At 40.7% G+C, this 23,971-nt stretch overlaps 1 protein-coding gene across 1 annotated transcript in view; it reads left to right on the top strand.

The window, feature by feature from the left end:
- The first annotated feature begins 2,671 nt into the window (after nt 1-2,671).
- Nucleotides 2,672-23,971, top strand: part of cdh22 (cadherin 22) — a 63,432-nt gene continuing 42,132 nt past the window's right edge. The window contains exons 1-3 of the mRNA XM_030778201.1: nt 2,672-2,902; nt 9,034-9,328; nt 21,746-21,865. Of these exons, the coding sequence (XP_030634061.1) occupies nt 2,672-2,902; nt 9,034-9,328; nt 21,746-21,865 (646 nt within the window). The remainder of the gene's footprint in view (nt 2,903-9,033; nt 9,329-21,745; nt 21,866-23,971) is intronic.

Here is a 23,971-nt window from a genome sequence, read left to right as displayed (position 1 = left end):
AATCTGCACGTTCTGCTTGTGGTGACACAACATTTAATCCACGCTGATCTGTTCTGTTAACCAGTCTCTTCATCGGACTCTAGCCAGCCTTCTTTATAGAAATTGCTCTAAACAGAGTGACCTAAATGCCCCCACTACCTCAATAAAAAAGATTTTTATAAACTTGTCCAAGCAATGCGCTGCGTAATTGCGCGTGCTGAGGTTGATATCACTGAACACTTAAAATGATTGTTCGTCTTGCCTCTTAGTACACACACTCAATGTGAGTGCGTAGTTTACGAGGACACTTACGGTGAGAAGGTAGAATGCATTATGTGGTTCTGTCTATTTAAATCTATGACAGAGTGTACTGTTGAAACATGTGGCCTGGCCCCTCTAGGAGTTACACAGACCCAGTGAGTGTATTTATGAGTTATGAAGACCTTTTGGGGGCACATTATAACAGAAGTATTGGACTGCTTGTGGGTCTCGCCATGCCAGAAATGAAACCCTCTCTCATGGGCCGACGAATGTGCAGGAGGTTAAATAAGCAATAGCCTTAGGAGCTTTTTCTCTGCTGCTACTCAAATCCTCTTGGTCTGCAGGTTGTGACATCTCTCACATAAACTATATGTTACTGTTTTTCTGCACCCCCCTCCCCCACACCTCCTCCTCCACCAACACCTTTTGCGAAGACCATTAATCGTTATCGCTTTGCCCCTAAAGCATGCTCTCTGGTAATGGGCATGGTTTTATCTTTCCCCCCTCTTTATTCCTCAGTGTTTGTCTGAAGTATTAGTGTTGCAGCTCTGAATGGATTCAGTTAATTGATTAATACTTTTGTCCAATTAGTGCTCCCTCATGCAATTAATCAGTCAGAGCCCTCCTGTCATCTGAGCAGGGGCTGCCGGCCAGAGCTGGGCAAGGCAGACAGATGCTTTGGGGGCCACGCTCTTGATGTATGGCCATCTTTCGTTCGTGTTCTTCACACACCTGGCTACCCTCACACATAATGCACCAGCTCTTTGGCTTAGCCCATTATTGGGATTCTTGCTGAGCAGGGCAATTGTGCTCTTGAAAAATGCTTCTAGTAATATTATCTAAATTAAAACCTGTGCCAGGTTGTGTTGGTTCAAAGAACTGAAGAAAAGCAGATGAAAAGAAAAGGACAGTTGAGGATGGTTCTTAGCCAGCCAGTACCAAAGATTAATTGAGTAAAACCGTGATGTCATGTTGTAACTTGACGGCTGAATTTTGATTTACTGATAAAAGGTTATTTGAAGCATAGTTAACGAATTACTGTAGGCTTATGCACCTTAGCAGTGGCTTAAAAGCAAGATTGGTGAATTATTTCATTTATTTCTTTTAATTTGACCACTATTTTGTAAAAAACCATCTAATAGGGTCCAAAAGCTGATTGAGGTCACACGGTAACACTGTTCGGTCTGTAGAGTAAAATGTGCATTAATTGCTCCTCGGCTTGTGCAGAGGGGTCAGCAGCTGTGGTAATTTTGACCCTGTTCGCTTTGCTCTTTTTCAGGTGAACAGTCAAACGGTTCTCCCCAGTACTTCGTGGATGCTGCTAATTCCTTGCCATGTACCCTTTTGTAAGTTCTGAGGGGACAAATGCATCAGTGGATGGAGCACCGTCAGGGGACCCACACCACTGGACAAGACCGTGTCAACACCAGGCTCCGGAACATAATCTAATCCAACACCTGTGACTGTAGTTTAATGATCAGGAGTCTAAACAAAGCTTATCTTGGGTATATTGCCAGTCATTTTTACCCACAGATATTGAACCTCTATTGAACTGCTTTCACATTGAGCAAGAGACATTCACATATGGAAGTACAACCAGATATTTTCAAAACTTGGAGTGATTAGTGCAGAGATCCTCTGAAATTCCTTAGAAATATTTGGTTTTACTTAGTCACTGTCGGAGACTAGATTTCAGATATATAACTACGACACCGTAGCAACAACTGTAGGATGGGAAAATCAATCAATGACTCTCAGGAGCTTTAACTTGTGTTGTCACTTTAAAAGTCCATCTTCTGTCAGTGTGTTCATAAGTCCCTAAAAAACATGAGGTTGCTGAGATATAGCCCAAAAGCATGTCTGCATCAAAATTCTTCTCATTGTCCTGTCTTAGTCTCTAGACATCCTTACACTCTTTTACATCGCCCAATCCCACATCCACTGGTACTAAAACACATCTGGTGATGCTGAGTAATAGAAGCCCCGTCAAGCACAGGAGCTTTTGATCTCGTCAGATCTTGTCACTTTCGGTGTAAATCAGAGTGTGAGTAGAGGAATCAAATGAAGATAAATCTTAGAAGTTCCAGCTGTATCTGATCAACAGTTATTCCCCTTGAGATACTTTGCACATCCAACATGAACTGCCTGCTGAGGCAGAGACGAAGTCCTCCAAAACCCAAAAGAACCCTGCTTTGACGCTATTTCAGAACCTGAGGAATTTTGAGAAAACAAACACTGATTGGATCTTCTAGATTTCTAGACAAAGAAAGAACGCTTTCAGTCGGGACCTTTGACCTTGGATTTTTGGATGAAATATCCAGAGCTGGCAGAATAAAAAGAGGGCAAAAAAAGAGAAGAAAAGAAAAACATTGTTTTGACTGAGTTCTTGATCCACACCACATGTAGAGTCGAGAGATAGTGGTGTTCCAGTATGGCCCCAGTCAGAAGAGAAGGGGCCTCCGCTCTGGTCATGGCTCTGGGTTTTTTGCTTTGCTGCGGCTGGGCACCGGCCCAGACCACACGGACTAACGCGGTGCTGATAGGAACAAAGCCTCAAGAGCAGGGGGCTGTATCCCATGGCAGGGTGAAAAGGGGCTGGGTTTGGAACCAGTTCTTTGTGGTGGAGGAGTACATGGGAACGGAGCCACTCTACGTTGGAAAGGTACAGTATTCTGCCTGTCAGGGTTTGAACTTTGGAGTTTGAATTTGAATTGAAATAGGATATTTCAATAACTTGACCTGTATATTTGTGCAAGAAGGTACAGGTTGTCATCAAAATAGATAACTTTTGACATTTGCCAATTGTCTATTACAACACTGTTAACATTAGAATCACTCATCACCAGTTAACCACATCAGTGTGGTTGTATGAAGTGAGATACCCACTGCCAATCCAAATCTGTTATCAGTCATGCAACTCAAGTGTAAACACAAGTGAAGCAGGCCATGTCCAGATTGCCTGAGTAATCGATACATTTCACACAGTGGATGATGTCAATCAAACATGGTACTAGCCTACAGTCGGGATACAGTCTACCCCTTGGTATTGGCCAGAGTATAGGACAGTACCCAACACAGGAGAATTCATAATACCTGAGAGAGACAGAGAGAGAGAGAGAGAGAGAGAGAGAGAGAGAGAGAGATTGAGAGAGAGAGAGAAGAGAGAGAGAGAGAAATGATTTTATTAATAAAAGTTACAGAGAATTATGGTACCCTGTAAAGCCAGGGCATGAGCCAAGACTATTAATAGTTGCTGCTGGTGTTGCTGGACTCATCCATTGCTGAGGGTATCAAAGGCTTTAATTAGGGTAGTATAGGATTAAATATGACCAGCATGGCTTTTTATCAGCACTGGTCATTTAAAACAACTCAGCAAAGATGCCAAGACTGACCCGCTCGTTAATCTGTTCATGAAATATGGTTTTCTTTTACTGCTAAATGTACCTTCTCCCTTTCTCTCTTAGTGGGGGCTTTAAACTGGCAGCCTTGTCCAGTGCATTCAGATAATGAATTTCCATGCCCCTTACTCTTCTTATGAATTACCTCAGCGTGGTTTATATATACAGTATACACACACACACACACACACACACACACACACATATATATATATATATATAATATATATTTTTTTTAAGATGTTCTATTCCGTTGAGAGCATGGTCATGTAGCATCGTTAAAATGTCTTATTCTCAGTTTGGTGTTGGTTTGGTTCACCCTAGAGTCAGTAAAACATTTTCACTATGTGCTTTATAATCTTGAAATTTGATGTAGTGTTTCAGTTGGATTTATCCCTGGCCACATCCTTTTGATTCTCTTGGAGTTTTAAGAATGTGCTCTGGAAATTCACCTATATATATCTCACTATGTATGGTACTAAACCTCAGTCCCCCCCACCCCGTTTTCTTTTAGGGACACATCACTCCTGGGAGAATGCAGGGTGACCTAAGGACTTACAGTGGGGAAAATGTCCTATTATATAGTTTACTGTGAAACACACATATGTAACCTTATGCTGAGCATGTGAGATGTTGCTATGTGGCGCGTCCTCACAAACTCCTGCGGGAAGTTGCATGATATCCAACAGAGACCAAAGGATAGCGCTGTAGTGAAAACTCACACGCCGCTGAAAGGGAAAAAGTGTTATTAGGCTGTGAAGAGTGACAGCATATGTAAAGAATGAACACGTTTACACAAAGGGAAATAGGGTGATAGAGGAAAACAAGTGTGGGAAAAAGAAGAATAGACTAGGTGAGAAAAGAAAGAGAGAGAGAGAGAGAGAGAGAGAGAGAGAGAGAGAGGGAGAGATGAGAGATGTAATCAGAGAAGTGGAATGGAGAGAGGGATAGAGAGAGGATGAGGGGGCAAAAAGGATGAAGGGAGAGCTTAAAATCATACCCCTGAGATGAGTTGGTGGATTTAGAGAGACAGGTTTTTTTTTTTAAATGTACATGACCAGCAGTGTTATACCATTTTTGTGTAACCTGACTGCACGGTAAACTCCAGGTTCCTGCACACAAATTCTTCTGCTTCATTCACAATAAGGTTATACACACACACACACACACACACACACACACGCATGCAAATTTTGGACTTCCTGTCATTTTACAACCGATAAGTTTAGTGCCTTCAGCACGGAATGATGCAAAGGGGAGAGAGAACAAAAACTCTTGGCAGTAAGATGGTGAATGAAGCTAAATTCACGGGCAATGGAGACAGTGGTTAAAGTATGATTATTATTCTCCATGGGACGATCCAGTCAACACAACAAAAAAAAAAAACAGACCTGACGCAAGATGGGTATTGTTTGTTGGGTATTTTCACAAGTTTTACCCTTGTGTGTAATTCTCCCTCTGAAGCTGTGAGAGACAGGTGCTTTGTGCTTCATTTAGATCATGTGTTTTATACTTTCTGTTTTAGCTGGTTAAATAATTAATGGCCTATTATTAGTTTCTACCTTGCTATCTTCTCCACCATCTCAGACTTTCTGCCAACTTCTGACTGATTAAAAATGTGGCACAACATAAATGCTGTATCTCTATCTCTTTTCGCAAACAAAGAGTTTAAATGTTGGGTTTTTCTCTCTTTCTTTCTGTGCCATGGCAAGAAAACAGAACCTCTGTACATTTCATATTTTTCAATCTCTTTGATGTTTAAGAAAAACGTGCCGACTTAGTGATGAGAACAGAGCAAAACATGCAAACCATCTGACAAAGCATGCCAACATTTAAAAAAGAAAAAAATACTTTGATGAACATGTTTCTAAAATGGAAACAAATTAAAATACGCAGGTTTGAGAAAAAAAGTCTTTTGAAACAGCATGAACCAGAAATTTAACCCATAACTAACAGCAGGGACAATAATCAAAGCATGCCAATAAAAGCAAGATGTGGCTGTCTTTATGGGACTAGTGTTGTTTGTTTCTTTGCACTGTCTTTGTCCTTTATAGAGCGCCTGTTTGTTCTACATCTGTAAGGTTAGAGCGAGTTAAAAAAAGCATCTGTGATTGGAGTGTTATAATATGCTCCTCTATCTTTAGTCTTAATTGCTTTAAGTTTGTTCATAAACAAAACTTCAGACACAACTCTTGTATATTCATGCTACAGTTAAGAAAAAAAAAGCCTTTGCAACAAAGACAAATAAAATGCAATAGCACAATCCTCACCATAGTCATCTACAACACTACTCCCCTCACCCCCTCTTTTTCTCTCTCGATCTGTTTATCTTTCTGCCTCTCTTGCTGTTTGACATCATTGTCAGTGCTCTTAATTGACTCATTTCTTACGCAAGGCCTGATCAGATGTAGGACATTTCCATCGCTCCCTCACTGGAATGTGTTAGCTTGCTGACCCATGATGCTTTGTGGCAGGACTGACTCATCTCTCTGCATAAACCAACCAATCAACAGTCCAGTCCCTCTTCTCACCTCCTTTATACAAATTCGCACAGCTCTGCTTGTCATGCAACAAACTCATTTTTTCATTAACAAAGGACTGAATGATTTCATAATGAATGAAAACTTCTTTCTTCTCTGTTAGAAATAAAGGCGTTTCAGCTTAGTTGCTGAAAGACATTTTTTGTTACAGATAAATGCCCCGATGTAATGGGAGACCAGAAGCATTTTCTCAAAAAGCTTTGAAGGTCTAAAGTTGTGTTTGATGTTGGCTTTTTGTGGTCATGTAACAGAAAACACTATCAAATACTTGAGGATGCTTCTTGCATATTGTGAAACTCAAACTCAAATAATTTACAACTTAGTTACATTTGACATTTTAAAAAGAGCATATGTCAATGTTAATGAGAGGATTGTAAAATGAAGCAAACATGCCAGTTTTCAGATTTTTCTGGAAAAAAAATCAATTCTCACAATTTCTCGTCAAAATGACACATGCAGTTTAATATTTTGGAACAAATAATTGTGGCGGATAAGCTGTAAGGAAAAGCTCCGTTGTCATCTCTGACGTGTGAATCTCGGAGCAGCCTGACTGTAAGGGGCCATCAACGTTGTTAATGGTGACTGCCACTGAGCAAGAGTTGCCTTCTATTTGACCTTTGGTTTGATGCTCAATCCTAGCCCAGTCCCCGTTTTTTTTTTTAGACTGATGAAACTACATGCTATACCCTGCGGCAAGGCTCAGCTTGGCTCACACCAATTCCTTGTTGTGTGAGAAGGACAAAAAAAAACAAAAAAACTCTGGATTTGTGTGTGTATCTAAGTTTCTCTCACAAGCTTCGCATTCACGAGGTGTACCTTTTTCTGGTTGAAGAGCTGTCTCTCCTGGTCTCTTTCACCCTGTCAGTCTTTCTCTCCTCCTGTTACTGTCTGTCTATGTGATTATCTGTCTCTCTGTCTTTTTTTATTCTCTTTTCTCTTTATTTCTCTCTCTCTTAGTTTCTGAATGTTGCTGAGAGGGGTAGAGGGAGAGGCATAAAGAGAGAGAAACTGAGTGAAACTGCCAAATGATCAAGGGGAAAAACCACATTGTCTCGTTTATTCTTTTAGGGAGTCCATTGCTCCGCTGGCATTAAGGCAACATTTGTCTGTTTGTTTTCATGAGCACGGAGTGGATGTTGATCTGCGTCTCACCATTCAGCTTAATGTGCACAGATATGCTTTATCTTAAGCTCACTTCTTTCTTGCTGATCAAAGTCTGTGAGCCTCAGATGGTTCTTACTCAGGGCAGCATCTCTCATTCCTCCAAGTCTCCAGATATTACCCACAATTCTTTGTCTGAGTATACGAATTTCTTCTTTTTCTTCCTCTTCTTCTTCTATTTTTTTCCTTTTCTGACTTTTTTTTATTACCGTTGAAATATTGATACCTCAAAATGTGTAGATTTTCAAAGGAGTCGTTTTATTTGACTTTAGGATGATTTAAAATGAAAAGAGAGAGAGAGAGAGAGAGAGAGAGAGAGAAATGCAATATTGAAAGCCATGCTTGCATTCTTTGGCTGTTTTATGACAAATACTTAATGAAAACCCTCACGGGGGTGATGGAATCCTGTATTTAATTAAGGCTTTATAAAATATTTAAGGCAAGAGGCAATAGAAGAGGTTTTTTTTTTCTTTATGTCCACCGCTGCTTTTGGGATATGGGGCTCTAAGCTTCTGAATGATGATAGTAAGAAAAGATGTAGGGATAAAAAAAAGGAGAGAGAGAGAGAGAGAGAGAATTGGGATGGAGTGATGAAGCCAAGGGGCTATGAAGCTGGCTGAATGTCTTGCAATCACATTAGGAGAAGTAGTGGCAGATTTATAGCAGCTCTTTAACTTCACTTTGCACCCGTGTTCAGAGACACCTTTAGCAGCGGGCCAGATGAATCAGGGAGGGTAATTTGTGTCTCTTTGGCAGAGAAGGGCATGCCAGGTGGGAATATACAGATCATTGGCAGCTCAGCACTGAGTTTTAGAGGAGGAGCACTACAGATGTTTTCCAAGAAAGATGCCAAGTTGCATTGTCACATCTATTTTTCTCATGTTTTTTTTCTCCTTTTAATTTAAATTGACACTAAAACCATACCTGATTCTTCTTCTTCTTCTTTTTTTTAACTTGTATAATTTCTTTGAAGCTCCTTCTATTATGATCTCAAGCATTCAAGACATTTCTCATAAAGTACATGGTGCATAGTTGTGCATGTGCGTAGTTACACTGTATTTGCCACAATGTATGTTTTTCTCTTTCTTTCTTTTTTTCCCCCCTGAATACTTTTACCTTTGGTTAGTGCAAGCAGTTGCTATGACTCTGTGTAGGAAACAGGTGTAAAGTGTGAGATTATGGGTCTAAAACTAGGCTACTCCTATCCAATCTATGGGACTTGTAAAACAGAAAGAAACTTTTTAATTTTATTTCCATTTTTATTTCCATTATTAGTCTTTTTATATGTCGTCTAACTTCAGGGTAAGTTATTTCTGAAAAATTACCAAAAAAAAAAAAAGTCTCAAAGCCTGGAAGCTAAAGTAACCTCAGAAAAAAAGCGAATAAAAAGAAAAATACAAACTTCTAAGCCCAGTGTCCCCTAACTAACTGAAAAACAGGTAAGGTAATAGATAAACCACTAGAGCAGTGTTTTTCCCATCCATTACTGAGGCCTCACTGGACAGTACATTTTTGATGTGGCCCCTAAGTTAACACTTTTCATGAAACCAGTTACGGATTATTATCACAAAAGTCCTAACAAATGCCTCAGTGATGGATTAGAGCGAAGACTTTCTCTCCAGTGCACTGTATTACACCGAAGGTCTCTATGGCTCTTTCACCCCGCCCCCTTTATTATTATTTTTGATTGATAGATACACTCAGACTCTGACCAAGGAGACGGTGCCATCAAGTACACTATATCGGGCGAGGGGGCGGGCTCTATCTTCATCATCGACGAGGTCACAGGCGACATCCACGCCACGGAGAGGCTGGACCGCGAGGAGAAGGCGTTCTACACGTTACGAGCTCAGGCCATAGACCGCCACACTGGCGAACTGCTCGAACTCGAGTCGGCCTTCGTCATCAAGGTCCAGGACATCAACGACAGCGAGCCCAAGTTCCTGGAGGGGCCGTACATCGGGAGTGTGGCCGAGCTGTCTCCTATCGGTAAGACTTAAAAACCCTCTGGTGACGTTTCTTCCCAGAGGCTCTGTGTTGTGATATGTTCACAGTGATATCATCTTTTAGCCCCGTATCCCAGTTACACTCCCATGAGTTCCACAGGGTGGCTGTTTGGCACAGACATGCTCAAGAACTCTTGTTTCAATCCACACACCGGTCATAAAGCCTTTAAAACTATATCTAAGCACTCCAGTAAGGTTCCTTGGACCAGAACTGAAAACTAATGATTTGTTGGTATACATGAATCAGTTCTATTGTTGTCCTGTTTTTGCACCATAACCAAGCTGTTCTTCTACTGTTGTATGGTTTCTAAGTTGTGATTCTTATTGAATGGTTGTGATGACCGTGTTGCCACATGGTGTTGTTGGTGCTGTCATGTTACACAGTTGGCATTGTTTTAGAGTGGCTGACAGGTTTTGTATCTTACAGTTTAGTCTTTGCTGTGTGATTACAGTGGAGTTATTTTGTCATGCTAAAAATATGGACTGTTTACAGAATGCAGGTTTAGCATAATGATGAACCAATCTGTTTTCCAATTAAAGTACACATCTGTAATTGAGATTAGGGTTTTGTTGTCTATTGATTTTATCTCAGCTCTCTGAACTTGCTGCCTCTGCTGATAATTGGCTTGCGTTTCTGTGCATCAGCCTAAACTGGAGCATTGATTTGATGTGGGGTAACTGAGGGGGTAAAATGTTAGTCCCTCCCACATACTGAATGGACTTAAACATTGCATATTTACAGGATTAATCCTGTAGCGTTGAATGATCTCTCAGCAAATATTTGTACATGATTATACATTTGTTTGACCACTGATGTAGGGATGTATGTGTATGTGTGTGTGCATGTGGGTGCAGGTATGTGTGTGTATGTGTGTGGCTGTTTTAAAAGCAGTCTACATTATCGGTAACTGCTGTAGTGCTCTGTACCAGTGAACGTCCTGATTAGAATTAATTCCTGCTTCCTCAGCATGTTAAAGCATAGACCCTGACCCTGCACAGAGAGATGGAGAGAGAGAGAGAGAGAGAGAGAGAGAGAGAGAGAGAGGATAGCAAATGTTTACGATTTTCCCTCTTTTCCTTTCTGCTTCCTCTTGTGTTGTTTCCCATCTATCAGTCAAATTACACCTTCATTGAGATTGCACCAGTTCATGTTTTAAACATTGAACGGAGTAGTGAGGTTAATGAGACAGCACTGCTTAGTCTAGCACTTCCTTTTCTTTCTTTTTCTTTCTTTCTTTCTTTCTTTTTTTTTTTTGTTCTTTTGCCTTCTATTTACGGTCATGTGGAACGACCACTAATGACAAACATCACCTCATCGGTGACAAGGTCATCCACAGTCATTATCATCTAGATCGACAGGTAATGTTCTGTTCCTCTGACACACACGATTTGGTCAGACAAGAGAGTGACTCACAAAAACACTGAAGAGAGAGAAACAGAATAGGTTTAAGGCGCTGAGTCATGATGCTAGTTCAAAAGACTATGTTTGGAGTTCACTTGTGATCGTGTGACATCCTGAAGGAGAGGCTCAACGTGAGATGAATTGGCATTTTGACCGTTAGGTCCTTCTGATACATTATTTTCGCCGGCGAATATCGAGAAGTTCACTATCAGCTAATCTATAACTTAAAATGGCATGATAAATCAGTCGTAGTTTTGAATGCATTTTAAATCTTTTGGTTTAAATGGTGATTTTTGATGAACGATACAATAGAAGAAGTCAATTTTCTTGAGTCTGATTGAAAAACTTGCTGAGGTATGTCTGAAAAATAAGGCTTTATAGGTTCATAGGGAGGACTCACTTCAACAGTGTTGTATTTCTCTTTTAATCAGTGTCACTTAAAATAAAGGGAATTCACGCAAATCCTTTTCAGTGTTTGGCTAACTTGTCTCGTTTTTGGATTGTCAGGGCAATTAAATCTGATACTTTAAACAGGCTGCGCCTTTCTGTTAAGACTCAGCAACTTGATGGTTGAACAAAAAAAAAAAAAGAAAAGAAAAATGAAAAATTAGATGTGTTTTTCCTACAGACACTTAATGGTAAAGCCAAGAACGTATTTAATGCAGTAATTTTAATGCATGTCAATCAGCCACCAACCTCAGAAAATGGGACAAACCACTAAATGGCAGGTAAGAGCTAATTTTCCATTCAGTCTTCGGGTGTGCAAAAGTGGCAGTGGCAGAAATAATACTATGGAAGAGCAGCAGGGTCATGTGAGCGTGACTCATCGGAAGGGATGCGACGTGATAGAGATATGAGCTTTAATCTAAATGGGGGACCCTGAGAAATAATCAGTGCTCAGTTTTATTACCGCAGTAGTGTACACTCAGCAGTATTTATGAAAAAATTGCGATCACCGTTGAGCCAGTTGTAAGTTCATTTTCTCTCACTGCTCATGCTGTGCTATTTTCTCTCCCTCTCTCTTTCTGTCTGTCTCCTGCTCTCACAGTTCAGCCTAAAATGTTGTGGCCCTACCCTATATAGTCTGGGACATATTTCTGTCGAATGCACTCTTTGTCTCATGAAACTCCATTGTGACTAGTTTTGTGAAAAATGCAAGAGTCTGCAAGTGAGTCTGCGATCACCGTTGGAGCCCTCCAAAATGCCACAAGGTGATAAAACGCAAGCTTTAAAAAGCCATTTATCCTCCTGAGACAACTGAATTTGGTATGTTAATTGGAGTTTTAAAAGGTAGCTGAGGAGGAGTAGAAAGAAAATGATCCACTACGCTCCATCCAATCAGCAATATAAGATGGATTATCTTCTGACGTGTCAGCTGCTTTTTCAGCTGGGCATGATCAGGGATGTGTCCTGAAAGTCCTCTCTGGTGTTTTCTCGCTGTTCATCAGAACATCAGTCTTCACAAGAGTAGTGGGAAGCGATTTTCAAGTAGCTTTGTCCATTTGCTCCAGTTTCTACAGGGATTGTATAACCTTGTCTATTCATGCCTGTACAGCCTCTTGAATTTGGAGATTGTATATTGTCATTGTGTGCTTTCACATAACTACATTACGTTTTACCGCAGCGTGCAAAGCTACGTATTCCTTTTATCATTGCCACTTGAGCAACTCAAACGAGGTTCTCGACCCATTGATACAGACAGAGCCATGAGTTTCGTCTCTTTTGTGTGGAATTTGATTCCACTGAAGAAACATCATTCCTCTCCATATGTTGGATTCCTCTGCTGATTGCACTTTATTATTTCATTTTCACAGGAGCATTTCACTCAGACTAAAATATACTCTTATCTTAAAGATGCATTCGAAAATGTCTCGTCTTCAAAATTGTTTGAAGCGCTGCTCTTATCTTAACACATTTGAACGTGGAATACCTGGACATGTCTAAACAACAGTCACATGCTATCATGTGCCTTGACCAATGCTGTTCCATTGCAGGAAGCTCTAATGAAGGATTCTTCTGGTCCACATCTCTCCCTGTGTTTCAATATTAAATATTTTTATGACCTCACTTCATACAGAGTGGTTCTCAAAGACATTATATCAATAAGTTGTTTACTTTTTAATTACTTTGTGTAAGAAAAATTGCATATCTGTGTGAACTATTTCCTTTTTAAAACTTTACCAGTTGCGGTAATTGCATTCAACAGAACCGATGTCTCACCTATGTATTATGTCTTGGAAATGCCTCCATTTGTAAGAGCAAGGGCTGCCTCTCGCTTGAAAATCACTTGGTGTTGGGCTGTGTGGTTTGATTCTCAGCTTGTGGCTATGCCTCTCTTTCCCTGCTTAAGGTCAGTATTACAGGGCCCAGCCTGTATTGTAGACACCTTACTAGTGTTCGCTAGTGGACTCATTCCTTCTACTTAGGTAATCCACTGACCCCAGCTGTTGTTTGGAAAGGTCCACGTCTCTGTGGCCACTCTGCACACCAAGATGCATTTCTGCTGCTTTATTTGATTCACCTCGTCTTCGTGGCTGCAGGCCTCTTAGCACTAATGTGTTCTCCAAGTACGGAGGCTGCGCTCCTACCACCACTCGTGCCTGTTAGAGCCCTCTTAGATTTTATCATCTGCTTCTTCATGGTTTATCAGCCGTGCAGTCGAGCTGCCTCCACCTGCTGCTGTCTGGAAATAGTCCTGCACTCCCTGGCTTCTTCATCTCTGCTTCTCTCAGGACCATCACAGCTGTTTCTAACGTTCTTCATTGCCTGCCTCAGCTCTCTATTTCAGAACATCTGTGGCCCAGTATAACCTTCGTTATGCCCATGTTTCTCTTATAATAGCCAGGTATCACTTAGGTCCTGCTATTCTAGCCATTCGCTTTTGCCATGGTTGCTGTCTTCACCATGGCACAACTTGTTTCTAAAACACACTCCACATCTCCAGTAGATTCCTTCATCTCCACCCGCTTAGGCACTTTAGCACTCTTCTCTCTGAGGTGGAAAGCTACCATGAATGCTGGTTGGTGGCTTCCAGAATCCTCCTGGAATTGTATGTATCTGTGTTCTCTGCCCCTCTGTGCCTGATGCAGCCACCACTTACAATTATTACTTGACTGTCTGCCTTGGAGAGAACCGCAGTTCTTCTCCTACAAACACTGGCCAAATGTGTCCAACGTTTGCCAGCCAGTCAAGAAATGTCACATATTGTGGTGTGTATCATGAACTTGTATCTCAATGTGTACAGTGGTAGCTTGGCTAGTGATTTTTGGCCCTGGTTCCCTGCTTGCTTTGATGGGAACAGCTTGCATGTTCAAGGAGCCCTGTGTAGGCTAGTGACAAACCGTCCAGGTGTATCGCTTGTTGCTTGGATGACAATCGCTATCCACCTCCACTGACACTCAGTTATACATATCAACTTCCAAGAATATTCCTCTATAAATATTGCAAATTTATAAATCATCCAGTGAAGTTTTTGATAAATGTGAGCTCTAACTGAAAGAACTGCCCTAAATCTCATATATTAAACCCTACTCAGGTGCTAAGACTTCTTGACTTTCTTAGGCAGTACCCTTTTTCTTGTTTGTTGTTTTTTTTTTTCATTTTCCTTTCACAAATCAGTTGTAATAAAGTGAATAATGCATTGCATTAAATGAACACCCCCCCCCCCCCCCCGACACACACACACACACACACACACACACACACATTTCTCTTGAGTCCTGTAAATGGCCTGCTCAACCTTTCCATCTCCTCTTTTATTCCTGACACATTTTCATTTTCCAGACATCACCTTTGTTGTTCGAGTCAAAGCTCTGTAGCTGGCCTTGACAAACTCTTAAAAAAAAGTATGCTTTTTTTTTCAATTCACCTCATTTAAAAGCAACAGAGAAAAGGAAAAGCAGAGGGTAACAGCACATAGTAGATGTTGTATGGCAGTCAGATAAAAGCACCGAGACTGTTCCACGTCAGACTGTGAAGTATGCTTTGTCTGGCAGTGTGCTGCACTGAAAAAGAGAAAAGTCACTTCATAATAGAATGGATGTTTTATGCATGAATTGTTTAGCTATTGTGTGTTTCTGTGTTCTGTTAGGTTTGACACATGCAGTTCACCTCTCAGATCAAAGCTATTCAACATTTGGAAACATATTATATGTTATATTATATTATATGAATTGTGATACTGTCACTATGTCTCTTGATAAGAAAGTGAAGTAATGTGTAAGATTTGTATATTTAACCAGATTAGACTTTTGTTGGTGTTACCCGAAGTTTACTCATGAATATTAAAGATAGAGATGTGTCTTTCTCTGTGCTAGCCAAAGAAGTGGTTTAAATATTTAGGGTTTAGAGAATTCACTATGCCTGACGTTTTTAAGTGCAGCATATACAGAAATAATACGAACATTTTATTAAGTGTGGTGGACACTTTGCCTAAAGTGGTTATTAGAGCATTTTCTTTATCAAGCTACTGACACCCTTCAGTGGTAAGACAGGTGAACAAAATTCATTATTTATTTTTGTCTTGGTTCTTCAGTTTCTCCTTAAACTAAGTAAATACAAGCTTGTGGCAACCATTTTAAAATTATCTTCTGAAAATAGAAAGACGCAACAGACATTCCACATTCACCATTTAGTCAGTACGGCTATACTTGTTTCTACTTTTTACAGGCATAAAAAAAAACTATTTCAATTTCATCATGACATAATTGCATACTTATTTGAAAAGCAATTTATAAGGCCGTAGTTACCCAGAATGCTGTTAGTTCACTTAAAAAAAAAAAAGCCTGACACTCCATTGGAGAAAAAACAGAACATTCTCACAGTGGAACCAGTGAAGAACGCTGTGTTACACTGTGTTGTGATCCATGAGGTTTTGTCTGACTGGATGCTATCATTTATTGGGATGCTGTGTTGTTTGTACTCTGGCCTTTTAGCCAATTATCTCTTGGCATGTATGGTCTTACATCTGGTATTTTATTTCATTAGAGAGGGTTAGGGTAGCCAGTGTGTCATGGCTTCATCCTCAAGATGTCTATCAAACAGAGTAAGACGATAATAATGGCAAAATATGTCTTGTATATACAAATAGACTTTAGCAAGGAAGACATGCAATCAGACCATGCTCTAACTATGAACAAAATGGGATGGATTTGGGTCAGAGGTATAAAATCAGTGATTGCTTTGATTGTTTTGAATTTTGTGATTATCCTGAAACTGTTCAAGGCACACATGACCCACACAAGGCTTCAGACATCTTACAGTTTTCTCTATTCTGTCTCTCAGGCTTCAGTAGGCCCTCTGTGAACAGAGGACCAGAGTACAGCTCTGCTCTGCCTCTGTCCTTCCTTCCTTTTTTTTTTTTTGGTTACATTGGAGTCAAACAAACGTGGGTGGTTCTGCTTCTGAGATGGTAAAATGTGTGGGGGTGCATGTGTGTGCGTGTGTGTGCATGTGTGTGTGAGTGTGTGTGTGTGTGCGTGCGTGTGTGTGTGCATGTGTGTGTGCATGTGTATGTGCGTGTGTGTGTGTGTTTGTGGGTGTGTGCTTGTGTGTGTGCGTGCGTGTGTGTGTGTGTGTGTGTGTGTGTTGGTAATATTTTTTCCCCACTCTCTCTTCAGACACAGACTTATTGTGCCTACAGAGGACAGTTCAAACTCAGGGTCATATTCTCTGTGTGACAGAGGCAGTGGTTGACAGATAGCTGTGGCTTTGTTGTCTGATTGATGGCTTGTTTTGAGGGGACCTTGGCCACAGGGAGACAGGTGGGGCCACGGGGGTGCCTGCCCAAGCCGTCTGACTCTTACTCAGATGTTATCTGCTCTGACTGACAATGCCTGCCCGGATAGGAGCTTCATACTGACAGCTACTGCAGAGAAATAACAGCAACAGTTATCAAGAAAACACATATCTTCCCAAAATCAGATGGAGGAGAACAGCATATCAAAAGACTATGTGCTATATTAAGTGTCATTAGCTTGGGATTTATTATAGGAAAATGTCTATGGGAATGCATTTAATAACCTCAGAAGTACCTGATATCTTTTATGACCAGATAATAGATATTTGAGGTGAAAATGTTGGTACTGTCTGAAAAACAAAAGAAAACAAAGCAAAACAAAACAAAAGGAAACAAAACTTTTAACTTTCATATGTGCCTGCCAAATTTTGTTTTAGCTTGTTAGAAGAAACACAATTGTGATTTTAAAGCTGATATGCACTGTTAATGTGTAAAATGCATCGACATCAATAGTTGATGGGATACTCTTGAACTACTTTTGGATCTGTGTGGTGATTCAGGTGTTGAAGGACTTTTTTGTATTCAATTCTTCATTGACTGAACTTAATTTCATCCCACACATGCAGTGTTGGGCAAATGATGCTTACCTGGACCCAAACTGAAGGAGCTTCCTCTGTATTCCTGGCCTTTATGTAAATAATAGATCAGTCCAATAAAAGACTTAAGATGAGGCTCATAAAGAGAAGATTTATATCTGTTGCAAAAATAAAAGCAGAAAGCAGAATGACTTCATCTTAGTAGAGCTTCATTCAAAATCCCAGTAATCAGGTCACTGGTTTTAATGGTGTGGTGTTTTCTCTCTCTTTTTCTCTTTTCTTTTCTCTTCATCTTTTTTTTTTTTGCTCGTTTCATCTCTCCACTCTTTTCTTTTTATTTGGGTGGAGTGAGTGATGGCAGAGGTTACAGAGAAATAACGTTTCGTGTGGAAACACCTCAGCTTTTTACTACTTCACTAAACGATCCATAATGCGGAGAGATTTCAAGGAGGCGAAGCTTAAATTCCAAGGCGATTAAGGCACGGACAAACGGAAGAGACTGTGGTGGCGAAGAGAGGAGAACGTGTGTGAGATGAGCACAAATCTCCTTTACGACTCTGGCTCTCAAATAGCTGTCACTTTCGTATCTTGTGCAAGCCCTGGCTTCTCCAATGCCGTCCTCTTGGCGTAATTGAACCATCTCCCACTCTGAGAGAGCAGAGCTATGCGAGACTGCTTCACACTGACTGTGTGTTGTGATGCTATTAAATACACCAAGGCTGTAAATCTCTCTGGCACCATGGGAATGCCCCCCTCCCCTCAGCCCCCACCCCATCCCTTCAGCCAACCATGTCTTAAAATCTAGTGCTTCGTGGATGGGCGGGTGCCAGCATTAAAATTTATTTTACATTAGAAATTTCATGTCCTCTCATATCTTCTGCATATGCATTTTTCATACCCCATTTACAGTGCTGGAGAGAAGAGTGGCAGCTTATGGTTGTTTGAGGGTTTTTTTTTTTTTTCGCATCAATAAACTTGATAGCTTGAGAGACTTTCATGAAGAGACATCAATCATAAGGTTTGTGGTTGGCTGAGCAAGGGTGTGTTGGGAGGAAGTGTCTAAGTGTCTGGTCAAACCAGGTTTCAGAAAGATCCGTGCCTATACACTGTGGACCATGTAGTTCAAAACATTTCCAAGAAATATTCAGCACTGTGGGGAAAAAAAAACCTTAAAGACTAGAGATGGCAATTTTGAGTTGGTGTCAGTAATTGACTAGTAATAAGAATTTTCAAGTTGAATTGCCTGATTGAATGTGAAGGCACCAGTCTATTAATGACCATAGCTGTCAAGGCAAGCAGAGCTGTTGGTCAGAAACAGTCTTGTACAAAGGCATGGGGTATTCAGGTTTAACAAATGCTATTAAGTTCTGAAATCTATGTTCCATCATGAAACTTAATAGTAGCATGTCCTTAGTGATCATTGATGTGACTAGCTGAGTGATTTCTTTCTAGTCCTTTTCTATTCCTGTCACATTTGCATTTAGGAGTAGCAAAAGCAACCATACCTATGTTGTTCCTCTTTATTTGGTATGTGACACTGCCCAAGTGAAGAGTGAGTACTTATTGCACCAGTGGAACTGTGGTTGAAATGTTTCAGCTTGCAAAATGTGCGCTCCACTTTTTCATCAGTTTGTTTAAATAACCTGCACACCACATGCTTTTTCTCACAGACTGCACTGAACATCACAGAACATCACTGAACATCAGTGGGTGCTGTGTGGAGTTGTGACCTTCAGCTCTAGTCAAAATTGACTGATAGCCTTAAAATATAAAATCAGCGTCAACATCAGCTTCGCATCAGTTGACCGACTAATAGATTTTTCATGCCCATCCTTTCTAAAGACTAAACACAGTAAAGTATTTTAGCCTGGATGGTTTAGCTGGGATGATTTTTTATCAGTGCAGATTCACCTTGTGATGTATTTTTAATAAGCGTTTCAGTCGTGGCTAATTCTCTCAGCAGGTGTGAAGACACCATAGGTTCTCGCCATGCCAGCCCTGTCTAATCCTCAGAGCAAGCATTAAACAGAGAGTGTCTTTGGCTGAATGGATCGTCTGTGCTGTCTTCTGATGATGTGTCTATAGCCTGAGGCTACAGACACCTGGCCATACCCATCACACATTTCCCTTCTTTCTCATTCTAATGGGATGCTGTGTCCCAGAGTATACTCAGCCTAGTTCTGAACCAGGCGAATACACACGATGATCCAAATCATTCAAGCAAAGGATTAGTTTCATCCTCCACCATCATATCACAGAGCTTACTGTTTACACACACGCACACAAACAAAAATGCACATTCACACAGGCACATGGAGACATATTTGTGTGTGTATGTGTGTGTGTGTGTGTGTGAGTGAGAGAGAGAGAGAGAGAGAGAGAGAGAGAGAGAAATGGATAATTCATGTTTATATTATATTTATGTATTTAATGTTTCATTGCTAATTACAGTATAATAAAATGTAATAAGTGATTTGTTACATTGTAATGACATGCCAAGTTACCATTAGCTGTATATTCTAGTAATGCAAACATTTGTTTTCCAATACTATATTGAATAAGGCAATGTTGTTTAATATAACAATAAATATTAGTGGTCGTTTTGAGTTTCAGGTTGTGAGTTTGCTTCTAAGTCTATTTAGACCTTTCGGGGTGGGGGGTGGGGGTATTTTTGGAAGCACAATGAATAATTTGTTACTGATAGATTGGGTCTGCAGTCCACCCTGGAGAATTATTGGAGTTATGAAATTCTTGTGCAGCTGCCAGGAATGGGCCATAGTTAACTCTGTGTTGTATGGAGTGCAAGACTAAGATCAGGGACTGCAAACAAGCTGGGGAAATGTATTTTTACCTCTGGAAAATAAAATATTGGCTTAAGGTAGAGCACACACTGAGTTCAAACATGGAATCAGTACACACAGAAATTTCTCTCTTTCTCTTACCTTTTTTCATCAAAGCAAGTAAAGACCAGGAATGGTTAACCTGATTCTATCTTTCCTTTTGCAAATATAGTAGATTTTCACATTTTATGCATTTTAAATAACTAGTTCCCTAACTCAGGTGTTTTTCTTTTTTCTTTTGAAAATCTGGTGAGACACACAATCTGATAACTAATGACTTTGTTAGGACAGTTGAGGCAATGCATAAATAAGGGACCAAAGCTGGTACTACCCCATTCTGCTTAAATGTAAACACAATAAGACAACATTTGCATTTATATAGTTCTTCCACTGAAGGAGTAGCCAGACTAGGGTGGAAAATCAGCTGAGCGCCACGCTGATTATTACCCGGGGAAAATTAAGATAAGGAAATAATCCCATGAAAGGAACAGCTTCCCCTGTTTTTACCTCAAAGCCAGGTACTGCGCCACCAACACGTCCCCGTTTCCAGTGAGGAAAAAGAAAGAGAGAGAGAAAGAGAGAGAGAGAGAGAGAGAGAGAGAGAGAGAGAGAGAGAGAGAGAGAGAGGGGTGACGATCAAGAGACAATCTCTTATGATGTGTTCAGTTTTTTTTAATGAGGTATGAATGAGCTTTTAATAGGTGTGGGTTAAAAATGAAATTGGGGCTTCCCATTTGAAGAGTTGGTGGAGCAAGAGGGGCAACTTTGTTTTGGAAAAATGTAAAATGGGTCAACCTTGTTTTGCCTCACTGCCAGATGCCTCTCTGCAGCTACTGACTTTTCCCCAACTTTTCCAATAAACCCTCATGTGTCAGATTCATCCTTTTCAGAATATCCACTTTTCTGTGATCCAAGGAACCCTAGGGAGCACCTGGGCTACTGCCAGGATTATAGAGTGAGAACAGTAGAGGTGACAAGAACAATGTTTGGCCTGGGAGTTTGAGGGTGCAGCAAAGTACTTTTACTGTTCCTAATAGAATATATATATATATATACACACACACACACACACACACACACGCATATATATGCATATATACACACACACACATATATATATGTGTAGATCTTTAAACCGGTAAAGATTAGAGAGTCTGCTGGAGGGACTTTTTGGCTGACTTTAGTGATAAAACAGTGTCCCTCCCTCCCGGTCCTCCTCCAGGGAGCTTGCTTTTCTGACAGGAGACAAACAGAACTCTGACACTTCCTTTTAATTAGCCTAATTAGCATAGCGCTATTATGCGGCCGGACAGTGGCATGACAGGTCTGTGAGAGAGGCTGCAGATGTGACCTTTGGCGGACACCACCAGCTGTCAGTAATTACCAACTGCCTGATCATCCCAGCCAGCCTGCTTTGTCCTTGGGGTTTCACTCTTACTGTGAGAACCTAGTCCCCAAACACAGAGAACAGTGTGTGTGTGTGTGTGTGTGTGTGTCTGTTTTTTTGTTTTACACCTTTCAGAAAAAGGCCTTTTTAGAATACAAAAGGTCTTTCCCTCTTTAAAGACACTGAACCATTAAGCTTTATAGGCTCTAAGCTTTCTTCTGATTACTAAATGTAAATGTTAAACGTATGTGACTGAAAGTAAATGTAAAAAAAAAAAAATCTGGAGCTAAATGTAAATGTTCGATGCCAGAGTCTTATGGAGACGCAAGACCAATGAACAGTGTAAAACTTTGGACTAATGAGGTTTAATGAGGTTGACTGTGAGTTAATAGGGTTGGAGTGGTTGTTTTATGAGTGATTGTGATTCTGTGTCTGCAGGGACTTCTGTGATGAAAGTGACTGCCTCTGATGCAGATGACCCTACCTACGGAAGCAGTGCCCGAGTGGTCTACAGTGTTCTAGACGGGGAGAAGTTCTTCACTGTGGACAGAAACACTGGTAATACTGACTTGAAATTTAGTTTGGATTCAGCTTTCTTTTTTTAATGTTGACTAATGTTTTTTTTTTTTTCCTTTGGTTTTCGTTTTTGTTTTGACACCTCAGTTTGAACATTCACACACACCCACACGCACACAAAACCACACACACACGCATGCATGCATGCACGAGTGCGCACGCGCACACACTCACACACACACGCACGCGCACACACACACACACACACACACACACACACACACACGCACGCGCACACACACACACACACACACAGAGACAGACTGACAGAATCAAACCATCCATCATTTTGGTTGCATATTTTGTGCCTGGAACTTGTCAGCAAATACAGCACAAGTTGATTAATCAGTCTGAGTTTGATTGGCATATTGTCACAAGGCTAAATTCTTCAAATGGTTTTGGCTGTGATCTCACAATTAGAGTTGTGGTGGACAACGTTGTGTTTTTTATGATAATGGAGCATCTCTGTTTATTTATTTATTTTTGTTATCATAGCTAGTATGTTGTTTTCAGGTCCTGTTTTCTCAAAGGAGAGTGTCCCTCAGAATCAAACTGTGAAATTGCACATGAAACTGCTTGACTGCTGTGTCAGCTCTGTGACATATGAATTCAGCCATGTTCTGAGTCAGTTCTGTGACATATGAATTCGGTCATGTTCTGAGTCAGTTCTGTGACATACAATTCAGTCATGTTCTGAGTCAGTTCTGTGACATACAATTCAGTCATGTTCTGAGTCAGTTCTGTGACATATGAATTCAGACATGTTCTGAGTCAGTTCTGTGACATATGAATTCGGTCATGTTCTGAGTCAGTTCTGTGACATACAATTCAGTCATGTTCTGAGTCAGTTCTGTGACATATGAATTCGGTCATGTTCTGAGTCAGTTCTGTGACATACAATTCAGTCATGTTCTGAGTCAGTTCTGTGACATATGAATTCAGACATGTTCTGAGTCAGTTCTGTCTACTGTACACACATTGCGCCCCCCCCCCCCCCCCCCTTGCTCCGAATGAACTGTCAGATCCCCCCCAGGTACCCATTTGCTTTTGCTGGCTACAAATATCCCCCCTTGAGAAAAGCACTCAACTTTGGCGTGAGGGGGGGGGGGTTCTGGATTTTCAGTTCTGACCACATTCCTAGAGGTAATGAGTAAGTGATTGTTTGTGGAAGCAGTGGCATGCGTTTAGACCTGCCAGAATCGGAGCTCTCGGCTACCGCCTCTTACTTGCCCCTCAAACCAATGAGACAGAACTCTGTCAGATTAGGCAGAGCAGAAAAGCTGAGGGCAGTATATATACATCTATATATTTGACAGCTGACCTCATTAATGTGTCTCAGACTCTGAAAAAGACATTAATCCTTCTCTCCATGTTCATCATTCTGCAGGGGAGAGGATAAGAGCAAGTAGTGGAAGAAGCTGGTGCTAGGCTGAGAGTTTTAGCCAAACATCTTTAATGCTCTTCATGTGGAGGAACTTTAAGCTATGTTATGGCTAACGTTTGTAGGTTATATAAGTTTGTGTTTGATGTAGTTCATGTTTTTTTCTTTTTTCTTTTAGAGAAAACAGAAATGAAATTGTGTTTAAAAAAAAAAGTGTGTCCTTTTTTTTAACGAGCTGTATTTAGGGTCGTTCGAATTTTTCAGAGTTTTTCTACCCCCAAAATATGAAATAGATGGAATCCATTGGGACTGTTGGCCATTTAAAATCCATCCTTACTCACTGCTCCCACAGAGAATCACTGTAGCTTCGAGTTTCTTTTAGATGGAGTATTTTATATCTAGATGACACCACATGGCACTTGTAATGGATAAGACCTCAATTCCCCTCTATTTTACATTGCACTGAGAGACTGAATTCCTATTTTCCCCCCTGCATATGCTTGTCTCTTAAAAGCCGAACCTATCTCTCTTGTACAGGGCTGTGTGCACCACTGTATTGTCCCATAGAAACATAGCCCGCAGCTATCAGCTCTTTTCTGCCTTTGAAACCTCTGTGTGGTGTGCAGCTACCAAAACACCAGCAGGCATAGGGAGAAGGAGACGGAGAGAGGGAGAGAGAGAGAGAGAGAGAGAAAGAGGGAGAGAGA

Source organism: Chanos chanos, chromosome 6 (assembly GCF_902362185.1).
Source record: "Chanos chanos chromosome 6, fChaCha1.1, whole genome shotgun sequence".
Lineage (NCBI taxonomy): Eukaryota > Metazoa > Chordata > Actinopteri > Gonorynchiformes > Chanidae > Chanos > Chanos chanos.
The sequence above is the reverse complement of the archived record's forward strand: the minus strand, read 5'-3'. Positions and strand labels throughout refer to the sequence as shown.